This window comes from Mesoplodon densirostris, chromosome 4, assembly GCF_025265405.1.
Source record: "Mesoplodon densirostris isolate mMesDen1 chromosome 4, mMesDen1 primary haplotype, whole genome shotgun sequence".
Taxonomy (NCBI): domain Eukaryota; kingdom Metazoa; phylum Chordata; class Mammalia; order Artiodactyla; family Ziphiidae; genus Mesoplodon; species Mesoplodon densirostris.
The window spans coordinates 123,243,673-123,267,420 of record NC_082664.1 but is presented as its reverse complement, the minus strand read 5'-3'; the positions used below and the strand labels follow the sequence as shown (position 1 = coordinate 123,267,420).

The 23,748-nt window shown below is 36.0% G+C and overlaps 1 protein-coding gene and 1 pseudogene across 2 annotated transcripts in view; one reads left to right on the top strand and one right to left on the bottom strand.

Moving 5' to 3' along the window:
* UACA (uveal autoantigen with coiled-coil domains and ankyrin repeats) overlaps nt 1-23,748 on the bottom strand; it is an 80,414-nt gene that overhangs the window by 7,796 nt on the left and 48,870 nt on the right. For both annotated transcript variants that reach the window (XM_060097081.1, XM_060097082.1), the window contains exons 6-16: nt 19,815-19,885; nt 19,605-19,711; nt 16,421-16,602; nt 14,960-14,997; nt 12,185-12,253; nt 11,013-11,120; nt 10,434-10,466; nt 9,451-9,549; nt 6,101-6,137; nt 4,876-4,928; nt 548-3,286 (exon numbers count right to left, since the gene is read on the bottom strand). In XM_060097081.1, coding sequence (XP_059953064.1) covers nt 548-3,286; nt 4,876-4,928; nt 6,101-6,137; nt 9,451-9,549; nt 10,434-10,466; nt 11,013-11,120; nt 12,185-12,253; nt 14,960-14,997; nt 16,421-16,602; nt 19,605-19,711; nt 19,815-19,885 — 3,536 coding nt within the window. The remainder of the gene's footprint in view (nt 1-547; nt 3,287-4,875; nt 4,929-6,100; nt 6,138-9,450; nt 9,550-10,433; nt 10,467-11,012; nt 11,121-12,184; nt 12,254-14,959; nt 14,998-16,420; nt 16,603-19,604; nt 19,712-19,814; nt 19,886-23,748) is intronic.
* LOC132489215 (mitochondrial import receptor subunit TOM20 homolog) lies at nt 16,884-17,543 on the top strand (annotated as a pseudogene).

The window sequence follows — 23,748 nt, the reverse complement described above, 5'->3', positions numbered from 1 at the left end:
GGATTTAAGTAGGTAGAAAGGAGGGGCAAGATATTCTGTCTGTAGGAAGATATGGGGAAAGAATGTACAATGAGTTGGAGGGCTCAATTTACTGGTATGGGTGAGTGCCAAGATCAAGTCTGGTGAGCTCTGCAGCATCCTTAGTTTCTCATAGCCCAGAAACACAGTATTTTTTCCTCCTCTCCCTCACCATTCTTTAGGTACCTTAAAACCCACTGGGTTTTGACCATTCATTTTTGAGGCAAGTGAATCTTGAGTTTCCCCATCTTACCTCAATTCTTGGCTGTACCAGCTGAGGAAACAAAAGGAAAACTGCTTTTGATTTTTGTTTGTGTGACTTTACCTTTTTCTCAACTCCAATCTTTTTTTTTTTTTTTTTTTGCGTACTTGTAGTCAAACTAAAAAGGTGGCATTTAATGGTCACTTTGTTAATGCTTTTGTAAATTTGTCTTGTGGAGTGCTAAGGTAAAGAGTCCTATTCTACTCTGGCAGTTCTGCTCTGGGGTTTCCAATACCAAGCCATGCTTACCTAAAGTATTATTATTACCTTATTATCTTTAGCTTCGATTTGTTTGGCAGATTCCTGTATTCTTCTCTGTAACTCTGTGATTGTTGTTAAGGACTTATCACATCGTTCCTGCTGATCCTTGATTTCTTGCTCAATGCTGAAATGGAGCAATTCCTTCTCATCTTTTGAAGACAGTTCCTTCTTTTTGGCATGCAAAACCTCCTCACATACTTCCTCATACTTCCTGTTCAGATTGGCCAATTTTTCATTTAAGTTGGAAATCTGTGTCTCCAAATCACTTTTCGTTGCTTTATATTTAGACAAATCAACCACCTCCCTAGTCTCTAATTTTTTTAATGCTTGTTTAGTATTCTGAATCTCAGACTGGAGTTTGGAGACCTCTTTGGTTTTGTTTTGGCTTTCTTCTTCCTTTTCTCTCAAGCTAGCTTTTATGATTCCAACTTCTTTCTCAAATGCTTCCTTAATCTGCAAATGCTCTGCCAGGGGCACAGAGGAGTTCTTTTGATTCTCCAGCATCTGCCGCAGTTGGGTCACTGTCTGCTCCTCTTTCTCATAACACCTTTGCTTACTCTTCAGTTCTTCCTTAAGCATCTCAATTGTGCCATTAAGAGACTTTTTCAGGGCCTCAACCTGTTCCAGTGGAACATGCTGTTTCTGCAAAAGAGTTTGTGCTGCAAGGATCTCAGAAGTCTGTTTGGCATTTTCCTCCACCAGCTTCTCTTTCTCGTTTTTTACCTCCATGTATTTCTGCAACAGGTCTTTTAACTGTCTGTTCAGCTCCTCTGTTTTTCTGCTTAATGCTCCGTCCATTTCATGAGAATTCTCAACAAGAACATTTTTATCCTTTAGATCCTTCTGAAGAGTGAGGATCTCCTTCTTTAACTTGTCATTTTCTTGCTTGCACTTCTTGGCCTCTTCTTCGCTGATGTGATACTTCTGTGTCTGCTCGGATAACTGTTCTTTTAGTTCTTTCTCGGTAGCTTTAAATTTTCTCTCACACTCTTCAAAGCTGATAATTGGAGCATATTTTAGCTTGATGCATTCTTGTATTGTGTCAAGTTCCCTTTTCTGGGCCTCGATCTCGGCATGCAGTGTTACAATCTCCTCCTGGCCTTTTTTGTAGTTAGCCAGTATTTCGGCACTGTTGTCCTGGACCTTCTTCATGCTCTTCCTTACAGCACTCATCTTTTCCTCATGCTCTCTTAGGCTTATGTACTCAGCTTTTATTTGGTTCTGAGTGTTCTCCAGGTTTCTTTTTAATATTTCATTCTCATCTTTTATTTTCACAAATTCTTGATTTGTATCTTCACACTTCTTCTTCATGTCTACTAATTCTCTGCTGGTTTTATCCAATGTGCTACTCAAGGCAGTTTTAATCTCTTCGTGGGTTTTCACTGGCACATACTGATTACTCATTATCTTTTTCAAGTCAGTGTTTTCAGATGTGAGCGAATATATTTTCTCTTGGTCGTCACCACATTTTTTATTAAGTTCAGATAGCTGCTTCTTAAGTTCAACGATATTGGATTTCAGAGCCATTATCTCTTTTTCGTGTTTCTCTGGAGGTATGAACACAGTTTCCAGGCGGCTAACGTTCTTACTTAAACTGGCGTTTTCCATCAGCAATTTCTCCATTTCCAACTTCTTTTCTGTATATTTGTGTGTCATATCTGAAAGCTTTTTATTCAAATCATCAACAATTACATCACGTGACTTTTTCATTTCTTCACTTACTTTTAAAGGGACGTAATGATTTTTCATTTCAGTTGTTAAGTTATGTACTTGTTGGTTGAGGAGCTTATTATCCAGATAGACCTTTTCGATTTCCTTTTGTAATGTCTGATTTTTCGATGTTAACTCACTGATTCTCTTCCCAAGTTCTCCTGACTTTTGCTCTAATCTGCTCTTGAGCTGCTCATGTTCTTCTGGTTTGACCTGCTGAGCCAGTTTGGCCTTCAAATTCTCAAGTTCTCTCTTTAACGGTCTAATTTCGCTAAGTGATCTTTCATATTCTCTTTCCATCTCTATTAATTTTTTTGCCTTCTCGTTTACTTCATTTGACAACAAGCCCTTCATGTTTTCAAATTTCTCTGCCGGAATGGAAAGGGCCAGCTTGGATGACAAGTCCTTTAACTGGCCTTCCATCTCGGTGACCTTTCTCCCTCTCTTCTCTCGTTCCAGTTCACACATGCTCAATTCCTTCTGCAGTCGCTTATTCTCTTCCATTAGCTTGCCTTCATCCCTCTTAAACTCTTCGACTAACATCTCATTTTGTTTGATTTGGTTTCTTAATTTCCCCACTTCTGCAGACGCGCCTTCATATTTCACTTTCATGTCTTTCAACTGATCCTTCAGTTCCTCTGTCAGTCTGTGGTTCCCAGTAGCTGCGTCGCTTGTTAGGTGCTCTTTCAGGGCAAGAAAATGTGTCTGCATTTGTTTCACTTTACCTTCTGACTCATACATTCTCTTCTGAACATCTTTCAAGGCGTCTTCTAGTTGCTTTATCTGCTCATCTGAATCCTCTTTGACCCTTTCACATTCCAATGCTAAGGCTTTGCACTCTGCCACCTTGTGAGCCAGTTCATTTTGGAGCTTGAGTCTGTCTTGTTTTGCAGAATCACAGAAAGTTCTCATTGCTTCTAATTCTTTCTTTAAAATTTCATTTTCTGAATATGAGGTTTGATTAGGTAAGGCCAGCTCTAGTGGTCTTAACATAGATCTGCTTTGCATATGGGCTGGCATACCTGTGGAAGTACACTGCAAAAATAATAATAATAAAATAAAACATCAATTCCAAAAGCCTAAAGAAGACAATTACTTATTTACCAAACTTATTTACCAAACTTACCATTGGTAATACCTACCCACACATGAATATCAACTTTATCAACATATATTTGCTATTTCTATGTTTTATGGCACATAATGTGCTTAGAACTTCAAATTCTGAAGAAAGTCATCAGAACCCTTGAGTAAAAACAAGGCTTTCACAATTTTAAATCTGCAAATAATTCCATAGAATATTATTTTCTAATAACATATATTGACTTCTAAGTTCCCTCAATGTTAACTCCAGTGTAATGTTGTTTAAATTATAAAAATACTACCAAAATAAACCTAGCTAGTATAAGAATTGTCAAGAGAATGATGTTAAGCAACTCACAAAATAGAAACACATTTTCTTCCCTCAAAAAGAAAGATAAATTAGAACTTAGCATACGATCTTACTACAAAACTGGATTGACATCTTGTTTCCTCTATTAAATGCTAACAACAAGAAGTACAATTTAAGTTCTCATTGAAATATTTCATAAGTATCAGAACATATAACCATGAAAGATTAACTATTTCTGTTTTTCCCCATCCATGCTATTACAATAAGGGCTCTTTTAAAGTCATGTGCTATGAGTAAAAAAGCCATGTGCTATGAGTACAACCCACTATTTTAATATGCAGGTTTTACTGTTGTTTATTTCAATCCATGCTGCCTTCCCATGGATGAAGAAGAAAATTAACAACATGGAATAATTTCTCAGCCTCAGTCTGCTTCTAATTATCTTTCAACTTACCAGTTATCTTTAGACTAAGACTACTATCATCTACCAACAAACTACTTACACAGCTTCACAATTTCCATACTTATTTTATTACAATCAAATATTTATCTTATGTTCTTAAATATTATTCAGTTGATTGACAACCAGTCTCTCAACTTAGAATCTTAGAAGTTTCCAGCTTAGAGTGACCTTAGACATCATATAGGCTAATTCACTCTTCTACAGACGAAAGTATGTAAAAAAACCTTTAAAAGCCCAAATATTTATCAGTTCTGCAGTTCATAGAAGGTACTAAAAATGCAAACCTTGTATTTACTGGAAACTAAAAGTGAGAAGCAGTTAAACAAGTAAGAAAATCAGATAACACTCCGTATTGGAAGCTTTATTTTGTGGTGAATTTCTAAAATATAGAATATATATTTGAATGCAAGGAACAATACATTTAAAAGTCAAGACAAATGCCTTTTGAATTATTCATACCTGTCTCCCCCTTTAATGGGCAAATATGAAGAGGTGACCAACTGCTGTTAAAGAATAGAGGGCTACTGTCAAAAACAATGAAATTGTAATTCAAATCTCTTATTTAAGTCACTGTCACCAAAAATACTCTGGAGGGCACTAGACACAGCAATATCTGCTTTTATTAAACTCAAGACCACAAGGCCAACTTTTCTTTGATAATGCAAACCTTATTCAATGTGCATATAGATGATAAATATACAATGCTCTTTCCCTCTTTTTAAAAAGGCACAATTAGTTTTATAAATATATTTTAAAATAAAATATTACCTGTGAGTCTGTCATGTACACTTGACCTTGTTTAAGAAGCATATCTTCTTTTCCTAAATAAGTCCAAATAAATGGTATCTTAAATATCCATATCAAAGAAGACTAAGCATTAATTTGGTGTTATCTCCCTTATTATTCAAATAAAAAAGAAGCATGAGTTACAACATAAAATTATCCTTGTTCTAAAATATCCATATTTTCCCTTATTATTCCTATATACATAAGGAAAGGATGAATATTCTTTTGAATAGATACTAAGTTGGTTTTTATATTTTATTTATTTATTTTTGGCTGTGTCAGGTCTTAGTTGCAGCACGCGGGCTCTTCACTGCAGTGCACGGGCCCAGTAGTTGCGGCGCACGGGCTCCAGAGCGTGGGGGCTCTGTAGTTTGCAGCATGCAAGCTCTCTAGTTGAGGCGCGTGGGCTCAGTAGTTGCAGTGCATGGACTTAGTTGCCTCACGGCGTGTGGGATCTTAGTTCCCCAACCAGGGATCGAACCCACATCCCCTGCATTAGAAGGCGGATTCTTAACCACTGGACCACCAGGGAAGTCCCACTAAGTTAGTTTTTTGAATTATGCAAAATTGTTAGACTAAATAAGTTAAATGATTATTATGAAATATGTATATTACAGTCAAAATAAAAATGGTATTCTTTGCAACTTATAGGATAAATATTATGACTGTACTTAGCTAACGGATAATTTAATATTCAACAGGAAGTAAAAAATTAGATTTTTCTAGAGAAATTGTTTAAAATTGGAGAATAAACCAAAGTGAAAATTATGTATAGTCTTAAAATAATATATATTTATGGAACATCTAATTTTAAAATGCTTACCTGCATTGAGACTATATCCAAAGATTTCTCCAAATCAGAAAACTATGTTTACGTCTCTTTCCATAAAAAGCAGGCACCAAATATCACAAGATAAATGTCTAACATGCGACAAGGCAAATTTGGTAATGCGTACAATATACAATTTAAAAATCTAGGTCCTAAGGAAAATCAGAGCCTCAGTAATTACCAGATTTTACATTAAGAGACTACAGGAGTCATTTTAATCTCTTCCTAGTTCCATGTTGAGGTATAACACACAAGTAGTTGGATGAAGTTTTGCAGCAGGAATATCATATACAGTTAGACAAAATAAAGAGGCATAAACATTCTTTTTTTTGCTTGAACTGTGTGAACTGTAATGATAATCTATACTTTTATACTTACTGTTACTGAAATGACTTGCCGATCCTAAATGATTGCTCTGAAATCAGAAAGATACATTAAAACATTTTAGGTGAATACTGCTTCATTTTGTTAAATTCTGTATCTATTTTAGCACTAAATGATCCAGTCATTAAAACCACATTTTCAACATTCCTTGTTTCTCCTGGGTATTATTCTACTCGAACTCACAGAAAGGCAGAACACAGAGAGATCGGTTGGGAATAAACTACTTCACTCAGCATTTTAATAAAAGCAGCCAAGTATTTCAAGGAAAAACTTGACTGCTCAAAAGAAGACGAAAAATAAACAAGCTCCAAATGAAATGAAACAACCTTGAATGCATACTCTCTGCTGTTTCTTTACTTCAAAAGGAAGGAAATGCCACATTCGCCTCTATAAATCAATTTACTTTACCACCGTTGGGGAGCACGAACCCTGTTTCGCCTGTGAAACATTAGCCTAACCCCCTCTTTCAGAATTTATGGAACACCAATTACCTTTGAAGGTAAAAGGAGACAGAGAGCAGGAAATGAAACTGAGGCAAAGAGCTACATATAGTTCCTAATAAATCCATCAATACATCAGTTAGGAAAAGGAGAATAATAGAGAAATTTTAGATACTCTGAGTTAAAATATATTTGGATTGCTCCTTATCCCAAGTAAGCCAGACACAAAGAACGTAACATAAATTAAAATACTATACTTTTGAGAGTAAAGATATGCAGATGTACTTCATGTTTGTGTATCTGTCTATATTAGTACTAATAGCTATGTGTCAGACTCTGATAGGTGACCATGATAAAAATGGCCCACAGTTCCGTAACTAAACTAATGTTCCATTAATACTTATTGCCCCAAGGGTATGGAAAAATATCTGTAAACTTAGGTAAGCTCTTTGTTCTAAGTAATATTTAATACTAGAGCCTGTAATAGGTAGTAAATGGGCTTATACATGAATGGGTAAGGGGAGGCCAAGGCACATAAGGAGTTCAAAAAACTTAGTTTGGTTTATTACCTTGACTTGATGACTCAAATGAAAACAAATGCATGAGTTACAACATAAAATTAGCCTTGTTCTAAAATATCCATGTTTTCCCAAACCTGCTCTATAAGGAAAATGCCTACATATTAAGTATTACACGTAACACAGCAATTCTGTTGGCAGTTTATGAAGAGTTTTAAGTATGTGAGATGATATAGTAGTGGATATTCAACATTTATAAATTATGATTCCTTAGTTTTTAAGGACTGCTTTCATAAATACTGGGTCACATGTAAAATGGACCTTGTAATTCTCTTTTTGAAGGTTATAAATCATTTCTTGTATAAAAATTCATCTGACTGGGGAAAATGCCCCCATTATATTGAGTGCAAAAACTTACAAAACAGGATGAATAATAAGACTACCTGTTGAATTATGTATATAACACAAGCTATGTACAAAGAAAGGTCTGAAAGGATGTCAGGTGCTAAGAGTGCTGGGCTTATAGGTGTGTTTATTTTCTACTTTTAGTTTAACTATATTTTTAAATTTTTCTGAAATAAATATATGTTGTTTTATAAGAAACAGTAAGTATTTTCCTATAGTTTATATTAACCTCATTCAAAGTTATAGACTTGTCTGAAGCTACAGAAAACCATCTATTCTTAAGACATGGGAGTCTACTCTTAGGAGAAAAATAACACAAAAATAGTACCCAATTATAGGTGTCAAACTTTGATGAATACTTCAAAGGCCCACATACACTTCTGTATTTTCTCCAGCTGAGTGTAAAACTAGTATTGTAGTTAGGGGCACAAACTGCCTGAGCTCAGGTTCTGGCTCTGACACTTACTATTATTTATAAAACCCCGCATGGGTAAACTGCTCTTTGCCTCAGTCTCTTCACTTATGAAGTGGAGATAAAAAGAAAACATACCATACCAAGTTGATGTGTTTACTAAATGCATGTAAAGTGCACAAAGCAATTTCTGGCACATGGTTGGGGTCATGAACTTGTTAGCTATCACTAGTTTCACTACTAACCTTAAAAAGTCTTCAAATGTGAAAAGAGATAGAAGGCCCTATACTAGACTGTTCTTTAGCTTATAAAACTGTTTCTAAATAATTTCAGAATTCAGTCTATAAATATAAACACAGGCTCTTGGTTTTATTTTTTTAATGTATCAAGGCATAACTCACCTGCAATAAAGTACACAAGTATACAGTGCAATGAATTTTTGCCTATGTATATACTTTGTGTAATTACAACTCAGATCAAGACATAGAACCTGTCTAGCATGCCCAGAAGTTTCTTCATGCCCTGTCCTGGTCAGTAACCGGCCACCAAAGGGTGGCCTCTATTCTGACCTGTATTAGCATAGATTAGCTTTGTCTAGTTCTGCACTTCACAAAAAAGGAGTCAGGCAGTATGTGCTCTTTATGTCTGATTTCTTTCATGCAACATTATGTTTTGAGATTCATCCATGTCTTTACATTCTTTTTCATAGCTACACCCATATTTTTAAATTTACACACCAAAAATTTACTTTTGTTATGTGCTTTGGAGTTATATTCCACAATAAAGATAAAAGACCCACATTGAATCAGCCACTCTCTTCAGTGACCCCCAATGATGAACAACATTTATAAAATATATATTTTGGTCTTGCAGAACAAATCTATGCAGGTAAAAGTCTGGAGAGTGGTCACCTTTGGTGCAGGGAGCAAGCGTGAGGAGGCTTCTGGGTACTAGTTATGTGCGGTTTCCTGATCTGGGATGTCAGATTTGTGAAAATTCTTCAACTTATTCACTTTAACATGTTCTTTTTAACGTGTATTGTATTCTGATTAAAAGTTTTTAAAAAACATAGTCTTGGAAAAACTAAGAGCTAATTGAGCCAACAAAAGATAGGTATATGATCTGAGCCTTATTAACACACTACTCTACCAAACAAATCCATATATGCACAAGGTCCTTTCTGAGATAATCCTGGGATTACCGCTTTTCACTTAAATGATGCTTTTTATTAACACAATCATAATCATTGTAATTTTACAGGTAAAAGTATAATGTCTTGAAAAGGTAAAGATGACAAAGAGGAAGGCTGGGGAAGAGAAACTGGAACTGAATTAAATGTCAGTTTAGTCAATTTCAATGATCTCATTTAACCTTTAAAACAACTCTGTGGAAAAAAAGGACAATCACCCCAATTTTGCCAAAGCAGCCCAAAGCTCAGAGACTTTAAATAAATTGCCCGAGGTCACACTATAAAGAAGAGAGTGATAATTCAAATTCAAGCCTGACTTCAAGCCCTTTTCCACTGCCCACTATGAGTTACATGAAATAATTTATTTAAGCTTTCTATACCTCAAAATACTTGAATCTATTTTTCAGAGCCTCAATAGTTCTTAGGCTTTCTTCATGTTGCTTTTCTTTAGCTGCCAAAAGGGACTTCAGCTTTTCTTTCTGAAATGGAAAGGAATAAATACAGAGCAAAATCACCCTGTGCTTGAAATTGTGTTAAAAATGTGTTTTAGAAAATGTGAATTAGAATTACTTTGAGGACTATAGTTAATGAATTCTCTAACCTGGTCAATTTTTTTTTTTTAATGGAACTTTTTTTTTTTTTTTTGGCTGTGTTGGGTCTTTGTTGCTGTGCGTGAGCTTTCTCTAGCTGTGGTGAGCGGGGGCTACTCTTCCTTGCGGTGTGCAGGCTTCTCATTGTAGTGGTTTCTCTTGTTGCGGAGCATGGGCTCTAGGTGCACAGGCTTCAGTAGTTGTGGCTCGCGGGCTCTAGAGCGCAGGCTCAGTAGTTGTGGCGCACGGGCTTAGTTGCTCCGTGGCACATGGGATCTTCCCAGGCCAGGGATTGAACCCGTGTCCCCTGCATTGGCAGGCCGATTCTTAACCACTGTGCCACCAGGGAAGCCCTAACCTGGTCAATTTTTAACTATTAGTAGAGTTCAAAATTTGTAGAACTATACTAATAATATACAATATACACAAACAATATTATGAAAAATTCAAATTTCTGTGGTTTGTTTGAAATCTTATTATTTTCAGACATTTTCTCTATAATGCTTAGAATTTTATATCTTTTCATGAAAAGTTTCATAGAAAATGAGCCATTCAGAGGCTCATTTCAGTAACAAGAAAATGCCTACAATAACCCACGCCACTATACTCAAAACATAATTTTACAGTCACACATAGGTTTTGTTTTTTCCTTTGAGCAATAACCAAAAAGAGAATTCTGTCTCCATGTCAGTTCAGGACTTAAACCTCTACTGCAGTGTTATCTTCAATTTACACAACAATTAACAGCTTTAAAGTAAAACTTATCATCTTACCTCACTTTCCAGATCATCAGCAACCATTACTTCCTAAATTTAAAAAGAAGAAGAAATGTATTTTCACTCTTGAAAGTTTATTTTAAAAAGCATGAGCTTGGCAAGTATCTTTTAAAAAGACTGGCACATGTCATTAAGATTGGGGATGAGGCTCTGAGAAGAAAATGCCTATGTGCTACTACTTCTGTGCTCCGCGCTGTCATTCATGCTTCTCACTAACCAGGTTCAGAAGCACTTTCGATTCTTCTGAGACCCCATCGGTTACTTACAACTCTTACCTGCTCTTCCTCCTCACGTGTTCTGTCTACTTCTTCCTCTCTAATCCCACAACTCCAATCACATTCAGTCCTTTGTCATCACCACAGACCAACAGTGTTCTCTGTTCTTAGATCCGACCTTGTTTCATGTAAAGGTCCTAATAAGATATGACTTTCCACAGGGCAATGACCTGATTTTACCTCCTTTAGCACCTGGCACCATGACTTGCTGTGATGGGCCGTCATTAACAATTTGTTACCGATGATAATGACTCGTAGTAAAACAGTTCTGGATTTTTCTGGTATGATGCAGATTAGTTACCTCATTCAGCTGAAGTTGTAAACCATTGACTTTGTCCAATAATATTCTCTGTTCCTGCTGAATTTTTCTCAACCTCTCTTTCAGATCTTCATTTTCAATCTCCAGATCCTTAAATAGCAAAGATAACAGGTGCTAGACCAACTTTAAAGGAGCAATTCTTATGGAAGATTTTTCTAAAAGCAGTTCACTATCATAAACAGATATATACATATATAAAACAGCTTTAAGTATAAAGATATAATAATTTCAATGACATTCAAATAATTTAAAATCTATACATGAGAAATAATGCAGAAAATTATAGTCCTATGATAACTAATAAATACAACTATATACAAAGACAGCAAACCATCATGATTCTAATAAATAAGAAATAAAAGCATCATCTGGAAATAGAAAATAGCAGAAGAATATGTCATTTTAACTTTTGCCAAACACCTCTCAAATTTATGAGTTTAACAAAGCATAAGAATATCAATACTTCAGTGCTCTGATAAAACATTTAAGCCTCCAATTGAAGGCTACAGTTCACTTTCTTAACACTACATAGTAAACTACAAAAACCCAAATAAAATGCTTTTGTTTTATCATATGGAAAAGGCTATTCAATTTATATTTTAATGGTATTTCAGTCATAAAATAAACCATTTAATTATGGCTCTTCTTCCAATGCAATCCAAATAATAATTATTTTTTGAACACTTTGACGAACATAAAAGGTAAAAAGTGCTGTGTGGTTAATGAAATTATTTTCTTAATCAAAATAAAAAATACTTTAAGAAAAAGTTCAGATTTTGTTTATTTACATTGATAACCATCATTTTTATCATTATAATTAATTTTCTAAAAGGAATACAAATTTATGATTTATGGCCCAAAACAGATATATTTAAATGAACAAAAACTTACAGAAAGTTATTAAATAATTTACTTCCTAATATATATTAAAACAATACTTCCTGTAAGATAATACTGACCCAAACATTCATATCAAAAGTTAATTCTTTTAGAAGGAATTGGGCCAGAAAGTAGAATCACAAAACATAACAAGCTGCCCTTCCATCCCCTACTCAGTTCCCCCGCATTTTTGCTTCCTTTCTTTTCCCCAACCCCACTACAAACAATGCTGGAATTCTTTGCAAAGGAAGATACCAATTTTTTTTTCTTTTTACCTGAATGTTTTGATGCTCCCTCTGATCTGATTTCATATTTACTTCATCTAGCATATGCGTCAAATTTCGCTTTGGTAAAACATAAGAAAACACAGGTTAGCAAGCATGAGAATATAGAAAAGTGCATTTTCCTCAATAGGCAATACACCCAATTAGTGATTTTCAATTTATCCAAGTTTAAATTTTGCTGTACAAAACACAAGGTGGCAGTGTTTCCACTTAAAACTCCAAATGGAAAGAATCTTTAAGGATATAGGTTTTAAATAAATCAAGTATAATCTAGTTTTTAAATACTAAAAAAATAACAGAATTTAAAACCCCTACTGCTAAGTATTTATCTTAACCAAAGTCACCAAATTTTAAAAAGGAGAATTTGTACTAGAGGCAAAACTCACGTTGTACTATAAAGCATCAGCTACCATTCCCAAAAGAAGAATTTGGTGTTTAAAAAGAGGAGGCGGGGGGAGTTACATTAATGTTGAGAGAAAATATGGAAATTACTTCTTTGAGTACTGATGAAATAAAATATCAAAGGGTGTGATAAGAAAGAAATAGACAATCCACTGACTAAAGCTATATAAAAGATTTCTAAATGACTTGGTTGGGTACATGATCTGTTTTTGTACACTTACTGCTTTGAAACTTTATTCCAGCTTAGAGATTTGCTTTAATAAAAACACAATACAATCATTAAACAAGAGATAAAATAATCTTTTTTTTGACCAAATTGATCTTTAAATCTACACAATAATTTAGAAAGCTATTTCTTTCTTCCTTTTTGAGAGCTAAAAAACCAAACAAACAAAACGTGAATGCTTTAATTTTCCAAGATAATTTTATGTTCCACATTATTTGTTGACTCATGTGTTTAAACTATCGTCCTAATGAGCTTGGATTTAGAATTAGAGGAACAAGTTCCCATTAAGACAATGCTCTGTATCCACGATTTGGCCCAAACTACATGTCTAGCCTCATTCCTTCTACCAAAGGGCCATTCTTCACGTGGAATCTGACCAGTCTCATCATACCACTTTCAGACCCCGTATTCCCTTCTGGTCTCTGGTTCCTGTCACTCTGCCCCTCTACTGCCCCACGGGCATGTTAAACATGCTCCTTCATCAGGGGCTTGGTACTTGCCCTTCCCTCTGCCCTTGAGGCTTCACCTACAGAGCCGCTGGCTCCCTCCTCACTTCCTTCAGACCTCTGCTCGAATGTCAGTCACTTCCTGACCACACCATCTAAAATAGCTTCCCGCCCTCTCCCTCTTCATTCCCTAACCCTGTTCTGTTTGTTTTCAAAGCAACTGCCATGGTACTAAATACCCATGTGCTTACTGTTCATCTCTCTCACTGGGCTGGGAGCTCCATGAGGGCAAGGAACTTGAACGCTGATATCCCCAGCACTTAGAACAGTAATGGGCATATAGTAAGTAACTGAATACATCTTATTTTTAAAACTATACTGTAGGCTTCTTGATAACAAGGATTATATGTCCCTTAGTATACAAACAAATCCTATTTACAGCAGGTATTTTAAAATGTATTTAATTAACAACTGAAACAATGAGTTTTACTGTCCTTAGCAGAATATTAACTCCATGAATTCATTTAGATAATTCCTATTCATTTAGATACCATACCCATATTAACATTCAATAATTCTTTCTTTTAAATACATGTATATTTCAGAAATAGTTTTTCTCTTAATATGTGTGAGATGGCTGGTATTGATATAAGAGGGCACATTTTATTTCCCTCTACACCCATTTAGCTTATCTGAGGAATGGGAGAAAAGGCTGAAACAGCTGATCCAGATGGGAAAGAAAAGTGACAGCAGATATGACCCATGGAGGGACGAATTACTTAACTGTGATGGACTGAAAGGGAAGCATGCTTTCATACAGCTTTCAAATTTAGGTACGAGCTACAGAAATGATATAGAATGATAACAGGATGGCTCAGAAAGTACCTGATTACCTCTCTTCAGGGTTTGGAAGTGCTCAGGTCCCTCTCACTAGAGAAAAGCTGAAAGCCTGGAAGGGGACAGTCAGCAGAAGAGGAGAGCTGCCTACACTAGCTTTGGGTGAGATGGTTTAAGAGTGCACAAAGCAACCCCACTCACTTTAACTCAAAGAGATTAGGGGAAATGATTAGACATCTACTGAGACTGAGACACAAAACCAGGGTTAAATAGTGATTTGATAATAAACTTAGTGCAAGGTATGAATTATTTCACGTAGTGTGTTTTTTTAAAGTCAAGTCCTCATTAAATTAAATACACACAGCAAAAAAAGAAAAAGAAAAAGAAAAAGAAATAAAAATGTTAACAGTGGCATTGAAATCACATATATAATCAGTTTTGAATTCTGTTTTCTTCATTTCTTATTGCTTGGAAGAATTTTCCCACATCAGGGGATATTCGACTCTGTTACTAAGGGAGAATAGGAGAAAAAGTCTACCAAGCTAATATTCATCATCAAAGAAACTCAACAGGGTGCAATATTCCACACTTGAAAAGGCTGGATGTTCAAGCCCAGCAATCAGGGGTCTACTTATTTCCCACTGGATACATTCATTGTAATTAAGACCCACTGTCTCAAGCTGAGTGACAGTATCTGGGTAAAGCCTCAGGATCTCATGACCTAGGTTCTACCTGGGCATGATTAACTGGGAAGAGAGAACAGCATGCAGTTAAACTCAAAACAGTTATATATAACCATTACCCAGGTTTACTCAACACTTTACTTAAACTGCACAATATACATAATTTTTTAACCTGTTGTAAAGATGGTCCTTTCTTCCAAAGTTCTCTCCCTGAAGATTTAAAGAGAGAGAAAGGGAGGAGAAAGAGGAACAGTGAAACAGCAGGTTAACTTGGGTAGATTTGCATTCCCCAATTATATAATTAAGTCAATATTAAAGAAATAAATTTTTAAGTTTTTTTTGAAGTTTACCACCTTACAGTTAAAACAACAATGAAATATCACTTTTGCCTATCTAATCGGCAAAGTATTTTTTTTTTGCTATGACAACATCCCTGTAGATGATATTCAATGCCAGGGAGGGGAGGCAGGTGAAAAATACAAAATTTAAAACATCCTAAATTAGAAGGCAACTTGTCGATATATATTAAAAGCTTAAAAAAATGTGCATAACCTGAAACCTCTTAATTCAATTTCTAGGAAGTGATCCTAAGGGTATAATAAAAATATGCTAAAATATTTATGCATAAGGACAGTCACTAAATGGTTATTTATATTAGTAAAAACTGTATAAACAACTTAAATGACACCTATAGAAAATTGCTTAATTAAATTAAACTGAGATGGAATTTTATGCATCAATAAAAATCATACTGTAGAAAAAATATTTATTTATGAGGGAAAAGTCTTCGAACTATATTACACAAAAAGTAATCTACAGCTCACTACAGGTGACCTCAATTTTATGCACAGAGAGAAGACTGGAAGGATATTTCTCAAAATGTTAGTAGAGGCTCCTCAGTGGTAGAATGAGTGGTTGATTTTACTTGCTGTGCTTTTCTGTGCTTTCCAATTTCTCTTTAATAAGCATAGGAAAATACTTGGCACAAGTATTCAATAAATCTTAGTTGAATATTTTAAATACATGTTTAAACAATGATTCTTTCTTTAAAACTTTTTAAGTACAAGAGCTTAAGCACTTCACCCTTCCTCATCAAAAAATATATATTAGGGCCTCCCTGGTGGCGCAAGTGGTTGAGAGTCCGCCTGCCGATGCAGGGGATACGGGTTCGTGCCCCGGTCTGGGAGGATCCCATATGCCGTGGAGCGGCTGGGCCCGTGAGCCATGGCCGCTGAGCCTGCGCGTCCGGAGCCTGCGCATCCGGAGCCTGTGCTCCGCAACGGGGGAGGCCACAACAGTGAGAGGCCCGCATACCGCAAAAAAAAAAAATATATATATATATATATATTAGTAAAACACTTTATTTGGCTCTTTCTTTTCAGTTCTTAAATTACTCCACAGTAGAGTAGGGCTGACTGGATAAACTGGACAATAAATGTAACACACACTGCCTCGAAACAAGTGACTATAATGAAAATGCCCCCCGCACAGCTGGGGCAGAGAGGGAGATGAAACAATACTGCTTACTGTAAGGAGCGTTTTGCCTCTTACAAACTGTAGCTCTACCATCTAAATCTTTAAAACTTGCTCTTTATTAACTAGCACTTCTCTAGTGACAGAAAACTGCTGGTACCTTTGTTGGTATTTTCTGATGCAGTCTTCAGTAAGGTTAGAATGTCCAGATTGTCACCAATTCTTGCATAGTAAGAACTATCATGGCCAAGGGCATCCAGCAAGGTTACATCAGCACCATTTCTGATTAAGACTTCTACTGCATCTTTGCAACCATACTCGCAACCTAGCATGAGAGCAGTCCTAGAAGGTAAGACGGAAGAATAAGACCTTGAGAAGGATCCAAAAAAATATTTCAGAAATCTCTTTCAGAGGTCCCCTTCTTAAAGAACAGATATTACTTTAAAAAGCCACGTTGTTATAGACACAGATTTGACTTCATATTTTCATCTTACATTTGAACTCCATTGCATTTATAAAAACATTTGTTTTGTGTCTTAGTTTGCGGAGCTAACATTTTACATCTACCTACACACATTTGTTACTTCTACTACCAAATTAACCTCCTTTATTCCAGTCCTTCTATGTACTACAAGTTAATTGCCACAAAGATCTTCCACAACTGATACTGTCACCTTATCTGTGCAAAACCTACAACGATAAACCCAAGCTATTTAAATCACTTTGCAGGCCTTTCCACGTCCCTCGCGGCGGACGGCGGGACAGAGTGGCACAGTCCTTTCCGAGGGTTCTCGGCCAAGGGCTTCATCACGGGCGCTGCTGCCGCCAACCCCACTCCTCGTTGGAGAGAAGATGGAGGGCCGAACAGTGCCAACTCCGCTGGTGGGTGCGGGGCCCTTTTCATCGGGTACTGCATTTACTTTGACCCCAAGAGACGGAGTGACCCTAACTTCAAGAACAGGCTGAGAGAACGAAGAAAGAAACAGAAGCTTGCCAAGGAGAGAATTGGACTTTCCAAGTTACCTGACCTTAAAGATGCTGAAGCCGTTCAGAAATTCTTCCTCAAAGAAATACAGCTTGCAAGAGTTACTAACTCAAGGTGAATATGAGAAGGGTGTTGACCATCTGAAAAATGCAACTGCTGTGTGTGGACGGCCACAGCAGTTACTGCAAGTGTTGCAGCAAACTCTTCCACCACCAGTGTTCCAGATGCTTCTGACTAAGCTCCCAACAACTAGAGAACTGTAAGTGCCCAGAGCTTGGCTGAAGATGATGTGGAATGAGAAACAAATGTCAACATAATAATCTCAATTAAAAAATATTTTAAAAATCTTAACTTGGAAGATGATCAGCTCTGGGGGAATAAGGGCAAATAAGCTTGTTATAGACTGTCCTACACTGAAATCTACCAAAGTTAATTTTTACTTTGTGTAGATCCATTTGTCCATTTTATTTATTTTCCCAGTGAAAAGTGTATTTTGTTAGAGAGGTTTTCATTTTATAAATACACTATCAGTTACTGAAAAAAATAAATCACTTCGTGAACTGAACCACATCATGCAAACGTCACCAGTGAACCCCTTCTATTCCAAAACAAGAATCAGATTCCTGTTCCTGATTTCTCTCTTTAGAAGAGCCTTTCTTCTCCTACACATCTCCTTCACATTTTCACACTTAATGTTAAAATTTGCCTTCTCAAATAAACCTTCTTTGATTAACCCCATTATCATGGACCACTGGTTTATTCTGCCATGATAGAATCGTCAGCACTTAAACATTTAACAGTATAATTAGCAGATCATAATAATGCAACAATTAAATCATCATGGAAATTTATAAGTACTCTAGAAATTCTCTATTTTTACTGCTGAGGCAACCAACACTTAATGAAATGAAGTGACTTATCCTATATATGATTCTGTCTTCAATTGTGAATATTGAATTTCATACGGAAACTGATTTTTGCCTTTATTTGATGTCTGTTCTATTCCTCTTTTATACTCCCCGGTAGTTGCTGGAATGCAGTTTTACATAAAACAGGCATTAACAAATTTTTTGTTATAAGGGAAAAAATGTTATAGGTAAGACAGGAAGAAAGAAAAGAAACTTGAATACAGAGTGTCACAAACAGATTTTAATTTGCCTTTAAAACCATTTGCTGTGTAGTCTAAATATAATACACATTGCCCTATCGCATTGGTTTTTTTTGTGAAGTTCCAATGAAAAAACACAGACAGACAAACATACTTGGAAAAATATAAGAGAAAGCATTGTATACGTGGATCAGCCAGATCACCCCTTTCTGGTCCTAAAATTTATTTTTCAATCAAATTTTCTTAAACATGCTTGGAGCCAGATCATAGTATCACAAAAACAAAGTAATATAAAAAAAGCCACTTTCTTAAAAATCACATTAATGATTTAATTGCTTAAGAATTTCCTCCTTTGAGATGCCTGAACAATGAAAACAATCAGAGCTATAAAATCTGACATCCAAAGACTATTTATACTTATCTACTTCCAGTGAAGTACAAACAACAGAATATGTGTTTAGAAGAATAAAAGTAACTGAAAAGAAACCAACAATTTTACCAGTAATCATCTATAAAATCTCAGAAACTTGTCATAAGTTACTGTAATGCTTCAACTGGTGGAAGGGATGTATTTCAGATACTTTGTTGTCAGAAACTCCGTGACTATAAACATCAGAATTATAATATAGCAAGCAGCATGATACACTAGACCCAGAAAAGAGGACAGAGAGAATTACAGATAGAAATTGTTAGTGCACACCAGCTAAAATAACATCAAATACAGGTGCAGAAATAAATTAATGAAATCTGTATTGGGGTATGGAAATGAACTCAGTTTCAGAGAAGGAGGTGGCATTGTGCCCAGCAGAAAGGAGAGAAAACACCTTGAGAAAATCTACACTGAAACATGTCAAGCTCCAGGACACGCAAGAACTCCTTTACTCTCAAAAGATTCACTAATGAAGAAGTAGAGACTGTAAATGTAATTTTTTATTCTTCTTCCTTATTTGAGCCCATTTCATTAAAGATTATTTTATAAGCTCAAAATAACTAGGATATAATTACTCTTTTCTTCAGGTCTTTGACCTGAACACAGGCCATAATCACTGCCTGTATTTCGAGTTTACCCAGTCATCATCCCCTATTTCCCTCTCCCTCCTTCTTCAGCCAACTCTGAAGAGTAATAAGAAGTGAGTGCTAATTCCAAGGAAGGGAGAACCACAGAGGATAGAAAGGCCAAGTCACAGCAGCAGAGCTTCAGGATCACTGTGTATCGAGCTGGTGTCTGGGGAGCCGTGATAAAAGAATTACCTGTTTTGTTTGTCTCTGGAATTAATATCCGCTCCTCTATCTATCAGCAGTTGACATATTGCTGGCCTACACATCTGAGTAGCCAGAACAAGTGGCGTCCGCCCATCCTAAGCAACAAGAAAAATAAGACAGCATTCAGACAACAAGTCTCCCAAAACATGAAAGTCAGAATACATGAGTTGAAATGAGAATAAACATAAACTGACTTACTACATCTTTGGTATTCACTGAGGCCCCATGGTCGCAGAGCAGCTGTATGCTAGAAGGACAGTCTGCCATAGCTTTGAGGAACAAAGGAAAATGATAAATGGTGAACATCTGTTGGTAACACGTGGTGTTTTGCTAGACCCGTATAAGGCCTAAATTCTTCAGTCTCTAAAGTACTAAGCTTCACATCCTTCACTCTCAGTTTAGCATTATAAGCATTGATTTTTCTATCTGAAAATGGATTAGACAAGATCATTTTGTAAATTTTGTATAATTTATTAGGACCAAGGAACAGTGTCACTCTTGCAGAGGACAAGAATATACTGCTGTTCTAAGGGTAAACACTGATAATGAAAATCACACTTAAACTTTCTATTTATAGTATATTTTAAAATATGGCTATAACTTACTGAATCCTTGAAGTGTTAGTGCAGTTTTTTAAAAAGAATCATATACTTTTTTCTTTATAGAAGACCCACAGTAAATGAAGTATGATTCATACAATTCATATTTCCTTTTCAAAGCAGAAACTGCAATGTCTGCCCTTGATGCAAAAGCAGGGTCATTTTGCTAAAAATTATATTATAAAATCACATGATGCCTCTTCTCTGATCAACACTAGAGTTCATATTTGTATCAGGAAAAAAGTGGTCAAATTCATAAAGTACGATTGTGTTTATACTTCCCACGAGTTTTTATAAAAGTTTTATAAGTTGATACTAGTTTATTTGCACAAAAAAGTACTAAGTCAGCATTCTTTTTTTTTTTGGTGCAATTCAATAAAGTAAAACCAAACATACATTAAAAAATCAAGTAAATTTTTCATTTCTGACATCTTTAATCCAGCAAATCTTTTATATAAAATATATAATCAATCTTAAAAAAAAGATAAATTGAAACTGAATACATTAATTCAGGAATTATAAAATAACAACCATTCGGGCCCAATTAAAAATAAGAATGAAAAAATGTAAAGCATAAAAAATTCCAGAGTTATACTATACTGAACAAATCAAGTCAGTATTAAAGGTGCAATGATGCAGAATGCCAGCTGTTCATCCTTGTTCCATGGTAATAAAACTGTGTTGGGCACAGGGTGGCTCACCTAGACCACAGTTTCCAGTCTCCTTTGCATGCAGGCATGACCACATGAGTTAGATCATGCCAATGGAGTCTGACATGAGGGACATGTGCTACCTTCTGAGTCTAGGGCTTTAAAAAGTGGTTATACATTCTTCCATAATCTTTCTCCTTCCTGCTAGCAGGATAACAGGTACCTATTATCAGCTTCAGCTTTAAAGATGAGGACAACACCCCAGGCAATGGTAGAACTGCAAAACAGAAGAAATCTGGGTCCCTGAATGACTATATGAAGCAGAGGTACAAGCCAGTCTGATCATTAGGGCTGTGACATGAAAGAAATAAATTCTGTGTGTGTGTGTGTGTTTGTGTTTTTTAAAGCAAATTTTATTTTATTTTGTCACAGCAGTATAATCTTATCCCTAACCAAGACAAAAATTGCTATCAGGAGTCAGGTGCTGTTGTAACAGATACCTAAATTATACAGCACTGGTTTAGTGGTTGGGTACTAGGTGGTCAGTAAACATATTTCAGGCTAGAAACCTTGTGATTTTTCTCATACTGTGGCAAAACATTTGATAGATCTATCATCTGTGCTAATTTACAAGGTACACTGTGTGACTATGGAGCCTTTCTAGGTGAAGCAATAGAGAAGAGCCAAAATTTTAGGGCATATTGGCAGCTGCTTACTGCTTTTAGTAAGAAAGAGATGAGGTCAACAAGAAAGAGATGAGGTCAAGCAAGAATTAGTTATGAACACAGATGGAAGGGAATAGAGTTTCTAGATATTTGGGACCTCACAGGTATAGAGAAGCCAATTGTTTCTCTATACCAAACAGCAAGATATAAAACTATTGTTGGTCACAACTTTTCTCAAAGACAGCCCAATAAGGAAAAATGAAAAAAAAACAAAAACAAAAAAACCAGATCCAGTCCTGGAATAAAGATCAGATTGAAGATACTATATTCCCATCCAAGACTATTATTTCAGATGACTTTGAGGTGGCAGTATTAAAATGAACAAATGAACTTATTTACAAAACAGAAGTAGAGTCATGGAAGTAGAAGTAGAAAACAAACTTATGGTTACCAGGGGATAGGGTTGGGGGGGATAAATTGGGGGATTGGGATTGACATACACACACTACTATATATAAACTAGATAACTAATAAGGACCTACTGTATAGCACAGGGAACTCTATTCAATACTCTGTAATGGCATATATGGAAAAAGAATCTAAAAAAGGAGTAGGTATATGTATATGTATAAGTGATTCACTTCATTGTACACCTGAAACTAATGCAACATTGTAAATCAACTATATTCCAATAAAATTTTAAAAAAACCTCTGTAAATTAACCTAATGTTCTACACAGTACTGAACATTTTATAAATAAATTTTCTAAATTTTGGTTAAAAAATAAAATAAAATGAGGTAGAGAATCATGAGTCCAGAAATAAAAACAAGAAATAAAGGAGGGTTAAGAACTTTATGTCCAGAAAATAAATGGTTCCTGACATATGGAAGTGGCTGGCAACAAATAGGCCAGAAACCTACCAAGGTTTTGAGGGAATGCACTACCCCAAAATCCAAAAGCCCAGTCAGCTAAAACTAATAACTCTTCCTGTGCTTAAGCTGCCTATATAGAGGGCATACTTTCCAACATCCAGTTTACCTGTGATCTTGGAGGATAATGGACAAGAACCTCCCAGAAGGCAGAGCTAGGGCCCACAGAGGACAATAAGGGATTTCTCCTAGGAAACAAACCAGGGGGCACCTGAAGGAGCTAACCAAGAAATTTACTCCAAGATCTCAGTTGAAAGCCTTTGCAAGTTTTGCTCATCAGTATTTGATACCTGCTGTTGACTAGTGACTGCTGTGTATTTCCCAGTTCTCCTGTTTCCAAAAGGGAGTCTTTATTTTACTTATCCTGTTCTTGCTGCATCACTATATTGTAAGGAGCAGATCTCTTTTCTTTGAGTTTACAAACTGTTGGACCATGAAGAGCCATTTCAGAGCCAAAAATACACAAGTGCACATCACACAGAAATCCCACTTTGAGGTGGCTTCAGTGACTGAATTGGTTATGTATCCTCTCCCTTGGGGTGGGGATAATGTTCTATGTGTGGGAAGTAGGGGCTGCAGGAATATCTGGAAGGTCAGAGGGCTGGACTGTGGCAATTGTTACCAAAATTTGTTCTCCCCTTCTTCTACAGTGTAGCAACTCGGCCATGACTAGTTATCTTGAGATTACATTTCTGGGCCTCCTTTACAGATAAATACAACCAACTGACTTTGCTCTTGTTGATGGATTATGAGTAGAGGGCTATTTACCACTTCCAAATCTGGGCCTTAGACTGTGGGCATGCGCTCCTCCTATTCTCCTTCCCTTTCCTGCCAGCTGGAATGCAGATATGGCTACAACCCTGCTGCAATGACATTGCTGAGGAAGATACCAGAGGAAAGTGGAGCAACAAGATGGAAAGAATTCAGTTCATGAATGACCTCAAGCCACCTGCCAACCTATACCACTCCATTTTTTTTTATAAGCAACTGATATTGGAGTTCTTTTACTACATCGACTTGGTCTTCATTTAACTTCACCTGTATACCTACTGAACAAATATTAAAATTTCACTCTGTTAAGTTGTACCAGTTTAAAAAACAGGGATAATAAAATCTATAATATACAAAAAAATTACACATATTTACTGTACATATTTTGATGAGTTTGGACAAATGCATACACTGTAATACCCTCACCACAATCAAGGTACTAAACATATGGATCACCTCCACAAATTTCCTGTGTCCTTTTGTGTGTCTGTGTGTTTTGGGGGGTTTGTTTTTTGGG